Genomic DNA, 20,642 nt, shown 5'->3' with positions numbered 1-20,642 from the left:
AAGAAAGCTGGTAATATAAAGGGACACTGCCATCTTTGTGAAGTTTTTAACATTATTTTTCCTTAAGCAATGGTTTGATGAGCACTTTTCAACATTCTGCATTTGTACTGCTGATTGTCAGTGATCAGAATATCATTGCTGTTATTTTCTAAACTTCTCTAAATATCACTTTGCTATAGATATTTGTAGCACAGACACTTTGTATGACGAGACTGTAACAGTTGTGGGGTTTTATCATGCTACCAAGCTGATGAAATTCCCAAAAGAGAGAAGTGCTTAGATTGACTATATCTGCTCATTACTACTGCATTGACTATTTTCATTATACTCAGACAGTTATAATATCAAGTCATGTAGATTTAGACAACAATCCTTTCTTTGTTAGATCTGGCACAAAGTAGCCATTATGCTTTTTTAATTATGTCAAATTATTAATACTTAAGAGTGCATTAAAAATAAATATGGCAAATAAATAGTACATCAATTTTTCTTCTTCTTAACACCACTTAGCACAGTATATACTGTATGCTAATGCAATTTATAGGACTTGATGACTGATGATTTTGTTTAGACTTTTCAGAGGAATTTAATTTACCATGATGTTTATTTTGAAATGATTTAATTTGAATACCACCTCTGAAGCATGCAGTGTGTGTTTTAGTTTGGAGAAGAAGACGGCATACTTTATATTTTTTAATGAAATATGTTTTGCTCTTTGTAGTTATATTTGTTACACTTATGTGTAGTATAAAGTTTACTGAAAAGTTTTTAATATTCATAGCTTGGCCACACTGCACTAGATAGACAGCAAGCAGATAAGCTTGATAAACAGTTTTGACAAATGTCTTATGTGTGCATGGATTTTGTGTATTTCTTAATTGTGTAGATTATATAATTGAGCGTCTACTAATAAGAAGATTTTGCCTGATAATTTGATTTTAATCTGTATTATAATGTACTATAAAAGTAGAATTTTAATAAATACATCTTTAAGACATTCCTTTCCTTTTGTTCCTCACTTTTCTTGTTTCTGCTTTAAAATGTATTTCTCATTTTCTTCTGTTAGCATTCTGTATGTCTTCTTGGTTTGACAGGAAATTAAAATACCAGGTGATAGTCATGCCTAAAACAATTGTCCCATAATAAAGGACAAAGGTTTTTTTTTGTTTTTTTTTTCTTTTTTTCTTATTGTTAAATGTAATTTGTGAATTTAGCCATTGGGTGCTTTATCATACTATATATTCAGAAGGACTCTCACTAGTTCATTGTGATATCTTTGACATAAATAAGCTGCAGTCTCACTAAAACAATTTCATTAACTTGATTAGGACTGGGCAATACAGTTGTTTATGTTATATAAAAAATGAAATATTTCTGGTATGGATTTTGGTAAAAAAAAGTTTTACAGTTATTCCAAGAACAAAATGTACAAACTTGTTGTTGCATATGTATCCTAAAGGTAGTGTCTTTGTGTATTCACTTGTATATAAACTGTGCAATATATGAGCCTACCCTGATAGGAATATTACCCAAAATGATTTGTGGCTCAACCTGATTGACTGGATGAAAACAGGAAGGATGGACATGAAAGTTCCATGTCTCGCACTGTACTTGCAGCAGTGTGAATGTGTGAGAAAAAAAGAGAACTCATATTTTTAATTGTGTGAGAGAGGTGAATAGCTGCTATTAAATCTATTTAAGTAGCAGAGCATTAAAATTGTTTAGAAAGATAACAGATGCACTTAATCAGTAGTGCATTTTGTTGTTAAATATGTGCATGTTTTTGTCTGAAAACTATACACAAATACATTATAATGATATCTATTGAGTTGAGATGAGTTAAGTATTCCACTTGTAGAAAATTAAGGCAAGTTTAGTGACATGATGTTCATTGTATAGAATCTTTCATTTTTGGAATTACGTAACATTGTCCTCATTATGCATTTAAGTCAAGAGTCAGGCAGCATAAAATTGAAAGTGTTTGTACATAGCATTTAAGTTAAGTACTGTCATCCTGTCAGTGTAAAACAGCAAGAAATTATAACACTACAAAGACATATAAATATGAGGATTTATAGTAAAAGAGATTCAAAATGGTGGAAAAGCAAAACAAATATATTACACAAGACTTTTTTCACGTTGTGCTGGTGTTTATTACATAACTTGTTTCCTTTAAAGTTTCACACAGTGTGCGCATCATTTTGTGCAGTCATGGCCTTTGGGTAAAAACTATTTTTTAGTCTATTTGTCCATGTTTTTATTATCTTGAAGCGTCTGCCCAAAGAAAGCAGTTCAAACAGAGAGTGACTGGGGTGGGACGGATCTTTAAATTATGCTCCCGGCCTTTCTCAGGCAGTGGGAACTGTAAAGATCTTCCAAGGATGGGAGAGGACATCTGATGATCTTCTGGGCAGTGGTGACCACCCTCTGCAGAGCTTTCCTCTCTGATACAGTGCAGCAGGCAAACCGCACACAGATGTAATCAGTCCACATGCTCACTATGGAGCAACAGTAGAAGGACACGAGCAGTTTTTGGGTGAAATGGCTTGCATTCCAATTCAGGTCCTCCTCTATGTGTACATCCAGGAACCAGAAGGTCAGGACCCTCTTCACACTATCCCCATCAATGAAAAGGGGATGAATATTCGTTTCTTCCTCCTAAAGTCGATAATCAGCTCCTTGGTTTTGGTGGTGTTAAGAATTTAGAGTGTTGTCTCTGCACCACCAGGACAGTGTTTGTCCTGATAAGAAGACTCATTCACCCCAGAGGTGAGCCCCACCACAATAGTGTCATCTGCATATTTGATGATGCTGTTGCTGGAGTGTGCAGTCATGGGTGTATATGGTGAAGAGAAGGGGGCTCAGCACACAGCCCTGTGGAGAGCCAGTGCTAGGAGTGAGGGATGAGGAGATGTGTGGGTCTTCTCTTACCATCTGAGAGCGTTCAGAGAGGAAGTTCAAAATCCAGAGACAGATGAAGTGATCTGTCAGTTTGGTCACCTGTTTATGAGAGAGTATGGCATTAAATGCAGAGCTAAAGTCTACACACAGCAGCCTAGTGTAATTCCTCTGCTGCCCTAGGTGGGTTAGGACAGTATGGAGAGTTGTGGCTATGACATCCTCTGTAGACCTGTTTGCCCAGTAAGCATATTGATGTGTGTCTAACATTGGTGGAGGGCTTGAAATGAGTAGAGTTCTGACCAGTTACTCAAAGCATTACATGATCACATGAGTAAGTGCCACTGGATGGTAGTCATATAGGCTGCTGTACAGTTTTTTGGCAATGAAACTATAACAGAGGAGTTCTGGCAGGGTGGAATGGTGGACTGGGTAAAGACTGGTTGAAGATCTAGTGATTTTACCTCGAAGCAGGCAAAGATGTGGTTCAGTGGTTTATTACTCTAGAAGCAGTCCTCACTCCTCCTCTTGTAAGCAGCCTTAGCCATTTTTTATGCCTTTTTTCAATTTGACTGTAGCAGCACTGTATATTGCCTCACCCCCCCCCCCCCCCCCCCCCAGCCTGAGAGCTGCATTTCTGTCCCTGAACAGGCACTGGACTTCTTTTGTCATCCAGGGCTTCTGATTAGGATAGACCCGGATGCACTTGTCTATGGTGACAGTTTCTGTGCAGAACTCAGTATAGCCCAGAACAGTTGCAGTGTACTCTTCTAGGTCCTGATGTTCAAAAATATCCCAATTTGTTCTCTTAAAGCAGTCCTGCAGCTGTTGAGAAGCCCCTTCAGGCCACTTTTTAATAGTCTTAAATGTGAAAGGAGCATTCTTTTTAAGAGGTTTATATGCCAGAATTGAAAGCAGGGACATGTGTTCGGATTGGCCCAGGTGTGTTAGTATTCAGTTCTGAAGCCTTGTTTGATATTGGAGTAGATTTTGTCCAGAGTATTTGTACCTCTAGTAACACAATTAATGTGCTGATGGAATCTGGGGAACACTGCTTTTAAATCAAAATGGTTAAAGTCACTATGATGTGAACAGCCTCAGGATACAAACTCTTTTGACTGCTAATGGTACTATACTGTATGTATATAAATGTCAAACTAAAATAAGAGGGAGTTCAGAGTGATGTTTGTAGATGGGTGCAGAATTGTCTCAACATTAGCCAATTCTGATAGGGTTCTAAGAGTGATGTTTCACTTGGATCAGTGCTAGGGCCGCTGCTATTTTTAATATATATAAATGATTTGGATAGGAATATGAGTAACAAGCTGGTTAAATTTGCAGATGATACCAAGCTAGGTGGATTAGCACATAATCTAGAATCCATTAAATCATTACAGAGTGACTTGGACAGCATAGTGGCTTGGGTAGATTTGTGGCAGGTAAAATTGAATGTAAGTAAATGTAAGGTATTACATGTAGGAAGTAAAAATGTTAGGTTTGAATACACAATGGGAGGTCTGAAAATTGAAAGTACACTTTATGAGAAGGATTTAGGAGTTGTAGTGGACTTGACATTATCAACTGCCAGACAGGGTTCAGAAGGCTAACAGAATGTTAGGTTATATAACACGATGTGTAGAGTACAAGTCCAAGAAGGTTGTGCTCAAGCTTTAAAATGCACTGGTGGTGCTTCATCTGGTGTACTGCATACAGGTTTGGTCTCAGGCTACAAAAATTACATAGCAGCGCTAGAAAAAGTCCAGAAAAGAGTGACTAGCCTGATTCCAGGGCTATAAGGGAGGAATTATGAGGAAAGATTAAAAGTACTGAATTTTTTTAGTTTAAGCAAAAGAAGACTTAAGAAGAGACATGACTGAGGTGTTTAAAATTATGAAGGGAATTTGTACGGCAGATCGAGACTTTCATTTTAAAATGAGTTCATCAAGAACACAGGGACACAGTTGGAAACTTGTTAAGGGTAAATTTCGCACAAACATTAGGGAGTTATTCTTTACACAGAACACCAAAGATACTGTACATGGAATAAGCTATCTGTTAGTGTGGTCAACAGTAAGATTTTAGGGACTTTCAAAACTAGACTTGATGTTATTTTGAAATATTAAGTGGATAGGAACGAAGAGCTGTGTTGGGCTGAATGGCCTGTTCTTGTCTTGATTGTTGTAATGCTCTGATATGCAAAGTCTGCTGTAGCAAGATGTATTACTTCTCCATTCACATGTCTGATTTTATCACAAAAAAAAGTTGTTTAATGCTGTTTGTTCTTGGTGTTTAAACCTCTTGGTCACTTTGCTGGTCACACTCTCTAGTGCTAAACCAAGGTTTTGGAGAAAAAATGTAATGGATGAATCCTTTATATAAGCAGTTGTAAGAGTGCAACCCTGACCTCACAAGAGAATCATGCTTGTTTAGTTTCAGTTACTTTGATGTTTTAGCTGCAGTCTGTAATGCCTTTGACATGTGATCAATCCCAGGAATATATTACTAAAATTACTGGTTCAGGGGTGCCAGTGAACAAAATGGAGTATCCTGGAAAACACAATGCAGTAATTTTCCAGACAGAGTTAATTTCCATGAATTTCTTTGGCTTACTTATATATCAACAAAGCAAAAAGAGAAAGAAAAAAAAAAAGCAGAGTTAAGTACTCAAAATGTAAAGATGGCCACATGCAAGATGTGCTGTTGATAAAACTAATGAGCAAGTTTGTAAGTAGTTAATTTGTTGTGCATAAATTCGTTGTGAAAGATTAGGAGTTAGAAAGTTCAAGAAATTAATCCATCCATACCATTTATATATGCTCTCATAAAATGTAATGTAAACATCATTTTTCCTGTCTATATGTATGAAACAACTTGACTCCCCACGTACCTTTGTAATTGAAATTTGTTGCACTTATTCATTAAGGCAATTTTTGAAATTTGGAGAATTCCCATTTTCCATTGGTGAATTTTCAATATCATCTATTTTAAAACAGAGAAACTTGGCCACTTTCTGTATTTCAACTGGGATATTTTGTATATTTTCACTGTTTGTTCATTCAGTAGTCATTCCTGATGGCAAAGTAAATCGCCAATGTAAGTTATTGAAGTGCCAGCAGAGTTGAGTGTGCAAGACAGAGAACACACCATCATATCAGCTGATTGTGTAAACCTCGGCCCAGCTAACTCACTCACAAAAACGTACTGCCACTGTGGTCCTGTAAAACCTGGGTTTGACACTCCAGTTGTAAATTTAGATGAGGTACTAAAAATGCCTCTTTGGCTGATTTATTTATTTGTTTGTTTGTTTGTTTATTTTTCAGTTAAATTGGTTTGATATCCAGTAAGTCAATTCTTTTATTGTTCAGCCTTTCATTTCTCTAACCCCCCTTTTTCATTTGGGGCTTGTTTTTAATGGCAGCACTGGGTGCAAGACACAAGCAACCCTTCATCAGACGTCCTTTCATCAAAAACACTCTTGTAGACACACCCACTCCATTAACAATATACTGTATATAGTGCTATTAACCCAGAGAAAACCCAAATGTACAAAGCAAACATAGCACAGCTGTACAGATTTAGACTGGACTGGAGGATAACCCCAGACTGAACTCACCAGTGCCAATAACTGTGTGACAGTGATGCTAAGCTGTAACCCCTGACCAATGCAAGACAGAGACATGTCTAATAATATGCTTTGAGATTTGGCAGTTTAGGAAAATAAACCAAAATGAACAAATAATAATTAAAATGCTCATGTTGCAGAGTACATGAATTGTGAAATGTATTCAGTAAAGTATCTTTAATTTTATGCAGAAGATTGTATTTCAGAGCTACAGCTGCTGTTAAATGCATGTGTACATGAAACAAACACAAAAAAATGAATTCATATTAAATAGAATAGTATATAAAGGAAAGAATTAAAAAATGCACCGGCATAATTCTAATGTTGTGTTCAGGCTTGTCTACCCTCAGGAAGTTAAGTCTTTTGAAGTACCACCATTTGTTTTTGGTCTTAAATGATATACTTTCCCATCCAAAAATCATATTTGGAGTGTTTGAACAATGTATAATGAATAGTTTTTGAGTGCATGTGTGTGCATGTGCCTTTTAATTTATCTTACATACACCAAATTTTTTTAAAACTTATTTTTAATGTATAAACAATAGTGTAGTTTAGTTTGGAATAAAAAATTAGAAAAAATTTTCCAAAACCTTTAATTTATCTAAAGCAGTCAATTGAAAGCTTTATTTTCATTTTTGGCAGAGATGTACAATTTACCTCCACATTAACAATAAACGAGGTGATTTTATTGACTTGGGTCATAGGGTTTTTAAACAGTGACTGTTTATAAGTGGGCTACCCATTTCATTTTCTGTTGTAACTTTAAGGCTACCATTTGTGAATAAAATGTATTATTGTTATTCATTTGAACTTGTCAGTTCAAGATTATTATTTTAGAATTCTTATAAAACAGCCCTTGTTCTGTTGTTAACAAGCTGTCTCGCATAACTGATCAGACTTTGCAATTGCTCTTTCATTAATCCAGAATTTACCACCAATTTGGATGGCTGAAATTATTCATTACTGGAGGAGGTGTCCAATTCACTAATGTACCTTCCAGATTTGTGTCACTGGTGTTTTCACTACATTTGGTGCATTATATTTGTTACAACAAAGAACATTAGCATGTCTTCAAAAATGAAAGGAATAATTTAAATGTAGTATTTTCTGTTTTGATTTTCTGCCAATTAAACATTATGTTTTAGCAGTCCTGCTAAGAGCACATCTCAGATATTATGTGCATCTGTTAACACATTACATGTCAAACTGGCCTGGATAAGTTGATTATAAAATGGATGATGGTTGGATGCAAAACTGTGGACATGTTCATTACAATTTTGAGGATGAATGCCAAACCTCCATTATTTTATCTGGGTTATACATATTACTGCATTAAAAGGCAATTTAATGTGGTCATCATTTCAACTCAAGTTAAAATAATTATAATTGACAGCTGATTGGTCAAATTATCATGCTCTCAAAACAAGCATGAATCAAGTATTTTTTTATTTATGAACCAATACCATAAGTAGATAAATGTGTTAATAATTTAAGCTTTTTTTTTTTAATCATTCATTGAAAATGCCGCAGGATTTGAATGCATTGTGAGGTAAAACTGCAAGACCATTTGTCTCTCTCTCATTTTCTCTCTTTTTACCCACATGTACCACACTCTCACATGCACAGGTGACGCATGTGGAGAACCACTGCATTAAAATAAACACAGTACTATGAAAGTACACTCGGTTTGTGAAGCCTGGGAATTATCAAACATATTGAATTAATAAAATCTTTTCTTTTCCTTGCACTCCCAAAACAATTTGACTATGTCCATTTGTAGGATTGTACCTTGAGACATAGAGGTAAATCTAAATTCTTGTTGCATGATACATGTATTATCAAATAAGCAGTTATGAATTTGGATCAATATGTGTTGTTTTGTTATTAAGTATTGAAACATTTATGTCCTAATGGAAGAATTTTATGTTTGTATTAAAATTTCTTAAGTAGATACTGATATGCCAGTTGTTAAGATTAATGAAGACTGTACAGTTTACAGATAAAACATTACACATTAATCTGTCTGTTAGTGTAATTAAGAATGTTAAGGATTGATGACTGTATTGATGAAGACATCTTTCCAATGTTTAGTGACGGTCCCTATACCGTAATACCCGCTTGATTTTTCCGTTGATGTATCTATGATAAAAACAAAAGTAATTAAATATTTAATTAGTTTAATTATGTCATTTAAATTGATATTGATTTGGTGAAGCTAATATTAATATAAGAACATAGGAAGTTTGACAAAAAGGAGGAGACCATTCAGTCCATGAAACTCTGTTGGTCTGCTGATAGCCAAGTTGTCAAATATCTTATCCAGATGCTTTTAAAGGTTGTCAAGGTTAGTGATTCAACTATATGACTGGGCAATTTGCTCCAGATTCCCTCAACTCTATGCCTGCAAAAGCATTTCCTGGCTTCAATATAAACACACTTCCCCATAATTTCCACTGGGTTCCTTGAGTAGGTTATTTGTTCTTTAAATTGACAGAATTCTTCTGGATCCACTTCACTTATTCCTTTAAGAGTTTTGAAGACCTGAAGTAGGCCCTTTGTAGCTTCCTGTGCTTGAGACTAAAGAGGCTGAAGTTTCTGAGCATATCAAAGTATAACATGCTCTTTGGACTTGGGGAGATGCCTAGTTGCTGTCCTCAGTCTTTTACTTAATGTTGATCAGATGAGGTCTCACTAATACATTACAGTAATCCCTCCTCCGTCGCGGGGGTTGCGTTCCAAATCCACCCGCGAAATAAGAAAATCCGCGAAGTAGAAACCATATGTTTATATGGTTATTTTTATATTGTCATGCTTGGGTCACAGATTTGCACAGAAACACAGGAGGTTGTAGAGAGACAGGAACGTTATTCAAACACTGCAAACAAACATTTGTCTCTTTTTCAAAAGTTTAAACTGTGCTCCATGACAAGACAGAGATGACAGTTCCATCTCACAATTAAAAGAATGCAAACATATCTTCCTCTTCAAAGGAGTGCGTGTCAGGAGCACAGAATGTCACATAGATAGAGAAAACAATCTCTAGCAAACAAATCAATAGGGCTGTTTGGCTTTTAAGTATGCGAAGCACCGCGGCACAAAGCTGTTGAAGGCGGCAGCTCACACCCCCTCCGTCAAGAGCAGGGAGAGAGAGATAGAGAGGGACAGAGTTTGTTTTTCAGTCAAAAATCAATACGTGCCCTTCGAGCTTTTAAGTATGCGAAGCACCGTGCAGCATGTCGTTTCAGGAAGCAGCTGCACAAAAGATAGCAACGTGAAGATAATCTTTCAGAATTTTTAGACGAGCGTCCATATCGTCTAGGTGTGCGAACAGCCCCCCTGCTCAATCCCCCTACGTCAGGATCAGAGAAAGTCAGCGCAAGAGAGACAGAGAAAAGTAAGTTGGGTAGCTTCTCAGCCATCTGCCAATAGTGTCCCTTGTATGAAATCAACTGGGCAAACCAACTGAGGAAGCATGTACCAGAAATTAAAAGACCCATTGTCCGCAGAAATCCGCGAACCAGCAAAAAATCCGCAATATATATTTAAATATGCTTACATATAAAATCCGCGATGGAGTGAAGTCGCGAAAGGCGAAGCGCGATATAGCGAGGGATCACTGTATACTGTATGACGTGCGTTATATTGTAAAAACTGACTTGTCCCTGGCTGCAGTGGGATTTTGATGAAGCACTCATGTGCATTGGTTTGAGTCCTGAATTGAACTGACGTTATGTTGGAAAGATTGTGTTTTTAAAGAGTCCAGAACCGGAAGTGGCATCACCTTTGACACCAGAAGTGATACTGGCAATGTGGAATCAGACTGGATTTCCCGTATTTGGTCTGCAGAGATAACAGAATTAGGTTTAGTATACCCCGCCACCCGCTGGCCTAAAGGCATGAATTAAAGGCATGAACAAGAAGAGAAGCTAAAGGACCATTTACATATTATCTTTGTCACTGTCAGTGATTGTTTCCTCTGACTTCAAATTGCAAAAACAGATTCATTTTGCCACTGACAGGGCTATAGATTCCAGTAAGTGGCTTAAGGAAGCAAAAAGAGTTCAATGAAATCTCAATGGCACCAGTGCTGCTTAGATATTTACTCCACAAGCAAGAAGTAGCCTGAAAGAGACATGCCTTCACTGGAAATCTTCAAAATTTACTTCCTTACTAACAGCCATCGCTGTCACATCTGAGCTGGTTAAACACAGGCCAAGTACACTCAATTTTCCATCATTGATATGTTATTATGCTCTGTGATTGCGTGTGTAAGTTTCTCTCGTTGATTGTGCTTTCAAAGTGTAATACGGTAACTGTACTTCAGCTAGGTCAGCTAAGAATTACTCCTCAACATATATTGGGATCTCAAAATATACTGTATTGTATATGTACAGTATTTAAGTTAAACCTATTGTATTTATTGCAACAAATCAAGGGATAAAGGAATTTACAGGATTTCAGATATCATGTGGCTCTCAATCACCCCAATGTGTATGTTTATTATTGTACTGATTTGAGTGTTCCTTTGTGTGTTGTTTTATTAGTGTGCTATTACCCTTGAAATACCCATACTTGCTTTCTTGTAGGGCCTAGATGTATTTTCCAGGGTTAAGTGAACTCACCAGGTTCGTTGCCAGATTGGTTTACTCTCGTACCTTAAGATTAACACACACATATATAGACATACACACAGACACTAACCACATAAGTGCTATATGAATGACGCATGCACAGCCCTTCACTCCCTAGCACTTTAACCATATAAGTGCCATATGAATGATGTATGCACAGCCCGTCATTCTGTAGCTGTTTTAGAGACATGCTTACCATTGGCATGAACAACATGCAATGTCTTCGATATATCTCAGAACTAAATATTACTTTTGGTCTCCAACAATATATTTAAAAATAAAAAGGCTCAACATCCTTGACTATAGGCCATTTATCAACTAATTACATCTTCCTTTACTGTTCCTTCTGTTGGATGGAGCTCTCATTCATCCTTCTGATAAACCCCGTAGTTCGGAGTGAATGGCGACTTCAACTGCTCTTAATATTTACTTTATTTATTCAGTCACTCTAGATATAAAGACAAAGTATACAAATTTAAAAGCAATGTGGTATTTACTAAACAACAATAATACCAGTAGAAGAAAGCATTAAAGCAGAGTTTGGATATATATGTATAGACTTTAAAAAGCTTACTGAAAAAAAAAATCCGATGTCAAAGATGAAAATCCTGGGTCGGCTTTTGATGTAGCAATCAGTTTCTTTCTTCTCCTCCCCATTTTTCTCTTCTACTGGTCTATTGAACAAGCCATGTTTTAAATTAATAACTTATCTTTGTGACGTCTAATATGGTGCTTCTTCATATTACTGTACTGTACCTCCTATTACACACCTTTGATTGGCTAACTGTCAAAGTTCTGTTTACAAGTGATTAATACATAATTAACACAGCCTGAGGCAAGCCATCTAAACAGATGTTTTAAAGGTGATAGATTACTGGTGCTGTCAATTAAATTCATCTTGTTTGTTTGAGTAAAATATAATGAAAATACAGGACTCTTATTTAAAAAAATTGCAGATCTGACACACCAGGACATTTGTCTACCTGTAAACATAGTAATATTGCTGGGCTCTTCCATAAATTATTCATGTGTGCTGTATACATACTATATGCTAGCAAGGAAAGATCACTACAGCTGTGGACCAGAATGGTTACTCCATTACTTATATGTTTGGTAAAACTGAACTTTTCAGAGCTGGCAACAATATTTTTTATATTTAGTATATTTGTAAACAAGAAAAATGTACTTTTACTCCACTATATTACTGTCCACTTCATTAACGTTGTGCTTGAAATCTTGTAATAGAAGTTTTTTTCAGCTGTGAGGCACTATTGACCACTCCAATCAATTAGCCATCGCCTTTTCAGTGGATTTTATTGGTCTTTTTTGTTTAGCTGTCTAATACTGATACCTGATGTCAAAGTGTCATCAGTTTCCAATTGATTATTCTTTTCTTTGGGTTGACCATAATTCGCTAATAATAGCAGATTTCTGGTTAGTAAGTCGCAGCTTTGAGTAAAAATTTAAAAACAGATTCACTCAAGACCCTTGAAATGTCCAGCTAAGCAGTTAGAAAAGTTACAGCAATAGAGAATTTGCCCAGTAGCTTAAGTTAACAACCCTGATCTCAAATTCAATGTTTATGCTGAGAAATGGGGAAAAAACTATCGAAAGTTGTATCGTGCATTGTGATCTTTTGCATGCCAAAACAGTGCCTAATGCCAGAAAACTTAAACGCCATTCCCAATTTACTAAAACACTTGGCTAAAGTAGTTATGTTTCTCTTGTTCTATAGATAAGTTGCCTTATTCTCAAGGTAGGTAGAAAGCTCTACTTGGTTACTGAATAGCAATTCAGTATCAACATTAGCCATAGAAAATAAATAATTCACTAGAAAACTTGAGTATGTAAACTTTTCAAGTCAGTGCTAGCTACTATCTGATTTTTATGTCTTAAATAACTGGCATTTTTATTATTAGCAATATATCAAAGTAGAATAATAGTCAAAAAAAATTGTCAGATTTCTTAGTATGTGAATCAGGGTGCAGTAGCTAGCTATCATTTATTTAAATTGCAGTTTGTGAATGGTTGAATGGTAATTACAGTACTTTAAAGTTCAGAAGGCTGTGTTTTTAGTAGCACACAGAAGAGCCTTGTAGAAAGATTAATAAGCAATTTAAAAAGAGGTTAATTTGTATGAAATGCCTGTAATCACTCTTTTGTTTATTCCACATTTATTGAGGTAGTACTTTCATTTATTGAAAATACATACTATATGATACGATTATTAATTATTGATCATCTTAAAATTGTTGTTATTTCAGTACTTTAAAGGCCTCATTTAAATCAAAGTAGCTTGAGTAATTTCTTTGACCTGACATTTTGACTTTTAAAAGTAACAATATTTCTTGTTTGAGAAGTGTTTTGTACTCCTGTACCTACCTGTAATGACATTACTTTTCATGTTTGAATCCAACAAGTTTAGCAGTATACCGAACATACTCTATCTGTAGATGTATGATTTTGTGAATAAAGCATCTACTATTTATTACTGATTGAGCCTCAAACACCACAAGAATGCCACAATTTTGAAAAATGTGGTGTATAGTAAAAGGCAACTTTCAGTGTGGTTTTTAAGAGTCTGATGCAGTAGATGGATAACTTGGGAAAGTAGAAACATAGTCATAACAGGTAAAATGTTGGCACACACATATGTGGATAATGGCTGAATAAGCATACAGGCAAAGGGCCATCATAAAACGGGCACAAATGTCACTAATTTTGGAAGAATAAAGATGAGAGGTACAAGAAGTTTACAGAAGTGCCTAAAAGTAATGCTTTTGTAAGTACTTACCTTTAGTTTGTTGTTTATTTTGTTTTGGAACAAAATAGCAATTTCCATAATACAATCCTATGAAACTTGACTTGATCTCTCCCTCTTTTTTTCTTTCTAGTGAGGTTGCAGAACATATTGAGCCTAGTCCTCAGGTCTCATCATCAGTAAAAACAATGACCAAGAACACCTCCGGTACTTCCAAGGGTACTCCTTCTAATGTAGTTTCTGCAACTCCCTTTAAACCCACAGGAACCTTTAGTACTATTAAACCTCCTATACAGCAAACTGGAACTGTATCAGGTAAGAACTTCCAATTTTTTCCTTTTTTTTCATGTTTACAGCTTAGCATTTTTATCTCATCCAAAATTATATACTGTCATAATTTTATGTATGTAGTGAAGCATGTTAGGGGTCTGTGTGGGAGTGAGTTTTAGATAAATACAGTTTAATTGACACTCCATGGGTTATTTGGCGCACCTGCTACTCACTGGGGATGAAATGGGTCTGAGTAAGAGATCATGAGAGGGAGAGAAACTAAAACCTAGGAAAAGAAAGATCACGTATTTGGACCAGTGCTGTGGTAATGAGACAGTGCAGTAGGGAAAGCGAGGAGAATGACGTTCTGTTATCAAACGTGCTGGGTAATTAGAGAATGGGAGATCATGGGTTCCTGCTTAAGGAAGACAGGGCTCAGTGATGTTTCCGACGGACACCAGAAAAAAGTTGATTCTGTTTGCCTGGAGTCTCAGCCCAGATGGGTAGATCTGTGTGAGAGAGCAGGGGGAATCAAGTGATGGAGTTGTAATGACTGAAAACAATCCTATTCATGATTTTATTCTTGGTTTTAACTAATTATGAAATGATTATTAATTGATTCAATTATTGAATAATTGCAGTGCACCTATTTTATTTGGAAACTGCTTTTATTATGTGTAATGAACTGCATGGAGCAAGTTATACCAATCTTGTCAGTTGATATGTCCTTATTACACTAGTCCATCTCAATAGATAGCAATTGATGATCCAGGTTCAAGAAGGGATGGTGCCAGCTGCAGGATACCCAGATATCATAACATACCACATTAATAAAAAGACATTGCAGTGATGTAGGGCTCAAAACCTGGTATCATTATATAGTCAGTGAATATAAATAAACTCCTAAGCAGCCTAAAGTAAGTGAGTAAAGTAAGTGGGTCTGAGTTTGTTATGTTATGGAGTTTCCACTTCCATTTACACTGCATACTTTTGAAACTTCACACATTGTTTCTATCACTTCCTCTGCATTTTATTTTATGTACTCCTACACATTAAATGATAGGTTTGGTGTTTTTCAAGTCAAAGTTACTTCTTCACAATCATGGTATATGTTAATGTACTACATAAAATTATGTCAAAAATGAAAGCATTTTTTGTAAGTTTAAAAAAAAAAACCTATCATGCTTTTGCCTTTTATAATGGAGGTGAAGAGGTAATGAAGTCCCAACGTGAAAACAGAATCCTTAAAACTTACCAAATGCACCCACATACTGTAGAAGCAGCAAAGTTTTCGATTTAAGAAAAATGCCTTCTGGTTTTATGGGATGTGCTTGTGAGCAAAAGTAAATTGGAAATAATGTATTTTATCACAGATTTTCAGTGCTATTTTTTTGAGGCAAGCACATGGTAACAGTTCACTTGACGGCTTGTAGAAGACATTGTTGGTGGATACACCCATTTGTCAATTTTTCAATACTTTCTAAGCTTTGTGTCTGCAATTCTGTTTTTTCTACAGTTATGTTTTGCCATGGCTTGTAACAAGAGACAAATGCATACTCAAATCACTATTTTTTCTGATGCCCACTTTTTGCCTATTATATTCTGTGCTCTTAATTTACATAGCCTGCAGAGGGAGGTTTGTGCCAATTGGCAGCCTATTGGTGAATTGCAAAAATAATAGTTTCATTGTACTTTGTACACATATAACTGAACTGAATACACTTCATTGCATTTTTTCAAAAAGTAGGCTTTTGAAAGAGCCAGACCACTTGCATGCTGATACCACGTTCACCGGGTCAATCAGTGTCCGCCATTATTTGCTTTCCATAGCATATCTTTCGTACACAATATTTGAATTCTATAAGGCATACTGAGTGACTCTTGCGGAGGATATGATAATTACTGAGGTCAGTGTTTTGAATGAGTAGACTCACTGACACTCACTGATACCTTTTAACCAATAAGGGAAAGCATGCAGACTCCATGCAGGCAGGAACAACCACTGTGTCTATGATAAAACATCTTTACAAAACGTTATCATTTTCGATATGATCATTTCAGTTAAAAGTATGCCTATAAATTATGCTCAGTCCGTGTTACCTGATTGCAAGCTAGCCTTGAGCTCAAACTTTCTCTCGCTAAACCAGTGAAGCACAAAAGCATGCATGATAGTACCAGGTGGCAGCAGGCAATATCTTTGCAATATAATGAAACAAGCTATGTATAGTGAGACTGTGAATGACATTTATTGGCGTTTTTCAGTGATTATTCAGTGTGTTTACATGTACACATTTAACTGGGATAAAGTGAGTAACCTGTTTAAGGCAGAAACCTGGTTTCTTAAAAATCTGTGTTTACATTTGCAAGTAACTTTTTCATTGGCAAGACGCTCTGATGTCATTAAACTTCACAGAAAAAAAGAAAGAAATGTCATCAGTGTGAATTTGAATGCAAGCATGAAGCCTGTGAAAAATTTCTTGTGTTTTATAAATATGTTTATTCCTTTGTGTGTTCTGAATTAAATAACATTCACCCCCTTTTCACATACTCGGCTTGAGCCCCTGATGATTTGCTACATGAACACTAGGCCCTGCTCCACTGTGTCAGTGTATCTGTAGCAAATAGCTAGAGTAAAGTTAAACACATTTTTTATATTTTTCTGTTACTGGTTTGTGTGCAGCACACTCCATTCTGCTTAGCTATACAATTGAGCTCCGCAAAGGAGTGGTTCACCAGTTCGTGTGCTTCTTGCTTTATACTCAGTGCTGCTATGATAACAGTAATGCAGGTGTTTTTACTCCAATAAAATAAGTATTGCGTTTGATTACTTGTTACTTTAAAAAGTAAACGGAATACTAAACACACATTACTTTTTACATGTTACCTTACTTGAGATTATTTCAACTAGGAGAAGGAATAATGCCATTGCCTGAGCATTTGCCTCAGGAAATGTATCTTATGGATGCTTATGCCCGTAGCCATTGAAAGCATCTGCGAAGCTAAGCAAGTGAGTAGAGTGCAATGGACATGTGCAAACCACAATAGTCTTAACTGTTTCCCAGGTTTACACTGCCACATAGCTAGGTTACTTGCAGATAAATCTTTAACTGTTCACCTGGTTTTTCAAACTAGAATAAGGGTTTACATGCCATTTTAGAAAATAGGTTTGCATGTAAACGCACATGTATTCACACCTGGTGTGTTGACGTTTAATAATTTCAATAGCAGCACATTGAAATGAGTTTTTGTGGTGAAAAAATGTTGGAGGACACTATCCCCCTGGGCCTGAAAAGTTGTCACAAATTGAAGTGCACACCTAATATCCTTTTAAAATGGCTTTCTTTTCCTAGTGCCTCTGACTTAAAAGAACTCCTATTCCCAACTGTGTTGGGCTGCACAACCAGTAGGCATCTGTGATGATGGGGGTTCCACTCCATGCTCCCATCTTCCTTCTGGTAGCTCTGAACCCGACACCATCAGTAATGTCACCGATGAGCTAGGCAGTGAGGCACAACAAAGCAAGTGGATGGTGCAAAAGTGGAAAGTGCTTTTATTAAAAACAGCAAACAAAACAAGTGTTCAAATAAATAAGTGCAGTGTATCAAAAAATCCTTAAATAAATAATCCATAAAAGCAAGTGAAAAGGGTGGAGGTTAAAATCCATTAGAAAACAAAAATCCTTTAAAAAAAAAAAAAAAAAAACAATGAAGTTTAACACTAGAATTACCAGAGCCTACGAAAAAACTCGTATATCCGGCCCACCTTAAATCGCTTCTTAAATCCGTTCACACCTCTCCGCCAGCATCCTTTGTCCTCTAAATGTGCTGATAAAAGACAAGCTGCCAGCAGCCGGCTATTCCATCCCCCCACCGACTTAGAACGTGAGCGAAGTTTTCCCAGCTCACGCCTTGATTGATTACGTGGGAGTGAAGTGGAGTTTTACAGTGGAAATAACAGATCATTATTCTAAAGTAATCTGTGTAAACACATTGTTAAAACAGAAACTTTGTCATATTTTAGTAATAAATGTTACAAAATGTAGTAGGCATAAACTATAGAATGTATAAAGCCCGAGTTCCAAAGATCAAATAAACACTTTCACAAAAGCTTCAAGCACAATATAACAGCCTCCGTGGCGTAGCGCGTTAAGGTTTGCCTCTTAGAGCACAACAGCTCTGCCGCCTCACAGACCTGAGTTCGATTCCCCGCTAGGGATCAAATGTTGCTTTTTTTTTTTTTTCTTTTTAACCTCAAACGGACATAAAATTTAAAAATTGGTATGCACTGTCAGTTAATGAGATCGTTATATTTTCATGTGGGATGCTCCTTTTAAAATATTTTTTAACAATTGAGACTGCAATTAACAGGAACAACTGTCCTTATAACTGTTATTTTTAAGATCCATAACACACAGACAGACGAGCACTGCGTAATAGGGAGACAGACAGGCAGAGATATACAAACAAACAGGGAAGGCACATGTACTGAAAGAAAAAAAAAGATCAACGTGCGTTGTACTTAGAGAGTCAGATGGGGGGGAGGGGTGATGTTAGAGCGGGTGAGCTCATTCAGTGCTACAGAAACAACGCACGTTGATCTTTTTTTTCTTTCAGTACATGTGCCTTCCCTGTTTATTTATATATCTCTGCCTGTCTGTCTCCTTATTACGCAGTGCTCGTCTGTCTGTGTGTTATGGATCTTAAAAATAACAGTTATAAGGACAGTTGTTCCTGTTAATTGCAGTCTCAATTGTTAAAAAAATATTTTAAAAGGAGCATCCCACATGAAAATATAACGATCTCATTAACTGACAGTGCATACCAATTTTTAAATTTTATATCCGTTTGAGGTTAAAAAGAAAAAAAAAAAAAAGCAACATTTGATCCCTAGTGGGGAATCGAACTCAGGTCTGTGAGGCAGCAGAGCTGTTGTGCTCTAAGAGGCAAACCTTAACGCGCTACGCCACAGAAGCTGTTATATTGTGCTTGAAGCTTTTGTGAAAGTGTTTATTTGATCTTTGGAACTCGGGCTTTACACATTCTATAGTTTATGCCTACTACATTTTGTAACATTTATTACTAAAATATGACAAAGTTTCTGTTTTAACAATGTGTTTACACAGATTACTTTAGAATAATGATCTGTTATTTCCACTGTAAAACTCCACTTCACTCCCACATAATCAATCAAGGCGTGAGCTGGGAAAACTTCACTCACGTTCTAAGTCGGTGGGGGGATGGAATAGCTGGCTGCTGGCAGCTTGTCTTTTATCAGCACATTTAGAGGACAAAGGATGCTGGCGGAGAGGTGTGAACGGATTTAAGAAGCGATTTAAGGTTGGCCTGATATACGAGTTTTTTCGTAGGCTCTGGTAATTCTAGTGTTAAACAATGGCTGGAAACAGTTTTTTTAAAAACACAAAGCACGATGCCTTCTTTTACTGGTGACTCCCCTGCTTCTCCCATCTAGGCTATGCACCAGAGGAGTCACCCCTGCATGCAGCTGACCTTCTTTGCTCTACTCAACTGGTCTGGTAGCCTCCTGATCCCTGACCTCATTTAGCCCCTACCAGACTGAGACTTGGCTTTCCCTCAACAGCCAGGACGCTCACACTGGGGATTCTATTCCAAATCTCCGACTCCCGCTGCCTTCGCTGCGGTGAGTCAACCTTTTCCTGGTGACTCCTGCTCCCAACAAGCGCTCAGCAGGAGCGACCACTACCGTCGGCCCTCGGGTGCTGGCCAAATATCCCACTCGGTCACGCCTCTCCCAGCTGCTTGTTATCAGCGCGAGCCTGCGCTTGCTTGTTCTCCTCTTCTGCACCAGCTTTCTCCCTCCTGCTTCCTGCCGTCTTCTTCACCCTTAACCTCCGTCCGTCTTTTATTTCTCTTTCTTTATCTACCCCTGCTAGCCGCCTTGCGCTTCTATTTATCACAGGGACGTGGATCAGCTGTGGCAATCAGCAGCTCCCGGGAACAATCATGGATGTGGACGACTCCTCACCTGTGCAATTAAGTGAGAATCGCCTGCATCACAAATTCCCCGGGAACCACTCGGCCACACACACACCACGCCCCCTCGCTAAGCTGCGAGTACGGCGATTATTTATTTTAAAAAGTGGCCTTTTGACATGAGCTGTGGACCCGCTACACAACCGCACCCTTACATATTTCATCATGCCATGGCTACCTCTCTTTATGTAGAAATAGTTGTAAACTTTACACCACCCTTCTGAAATATTAGTAGCTTGTTCCTTTCTTTTTTTAAACCAGTTGTTGTTAACCCCGTTTCACTGAATTACTGAAATCATGACATACACTCAAAATTCTTTACACCAAAGAAGAAAATCCTGCAGAATCTGTTATAAAGATCAGTGCAATATTATAATGTAATCAATATTGCAGCTCTTCCTATTTGTTTATCAATCAATCAATCATTTATGTAGCACCCTTCTCAATAT

General features: G+C 36.9%; 1 protein-coding gene across 5 annotated transcripts in view; it reads left to right on the top strand.

Moving 5' to 3' along the window:
- pdlim5a (PDZ and LIM domain 5a) overlaps positions 1 to 20,642 on the top strand; it is a 131,623-nt gene that overhangs the window by 80,159 nt on the left and 30,822 nt on the right. For all 5 annotated transcript variants that reach the window (XM_051927747.1, XM_028802145.2, XM_051927746.1 and 2 more), the window contains one exon: positions 14,046 to 14,227. In XM_051927747.1, coding sequence (XP_051783707.1) covers positions 14,046 to 14,227 — 182 coding nt within the window. The remainder of the gene's footprint in view (positions 1 to 14,045; positions 14,228 to 20,642) is intronic.

This window comes from Erpetoichthys calabaricus, chromosome 5 (genome assembly GCF_900747795.2).
Source record: "Erpetoichthys calabaricus chromosome 5, fErpCal1.3, whole genome shotgun sequence".
Lineage (NCBI taxonomy): Eukaryota > Metazoa > Chordata > Cladistia > Polypteriformes > Polypteridae > Erpetoichthys > Erpetoichthys calabaricus.
This window is presented reverse-complemented; position numbering and strand designations above follow the sequence as displayed.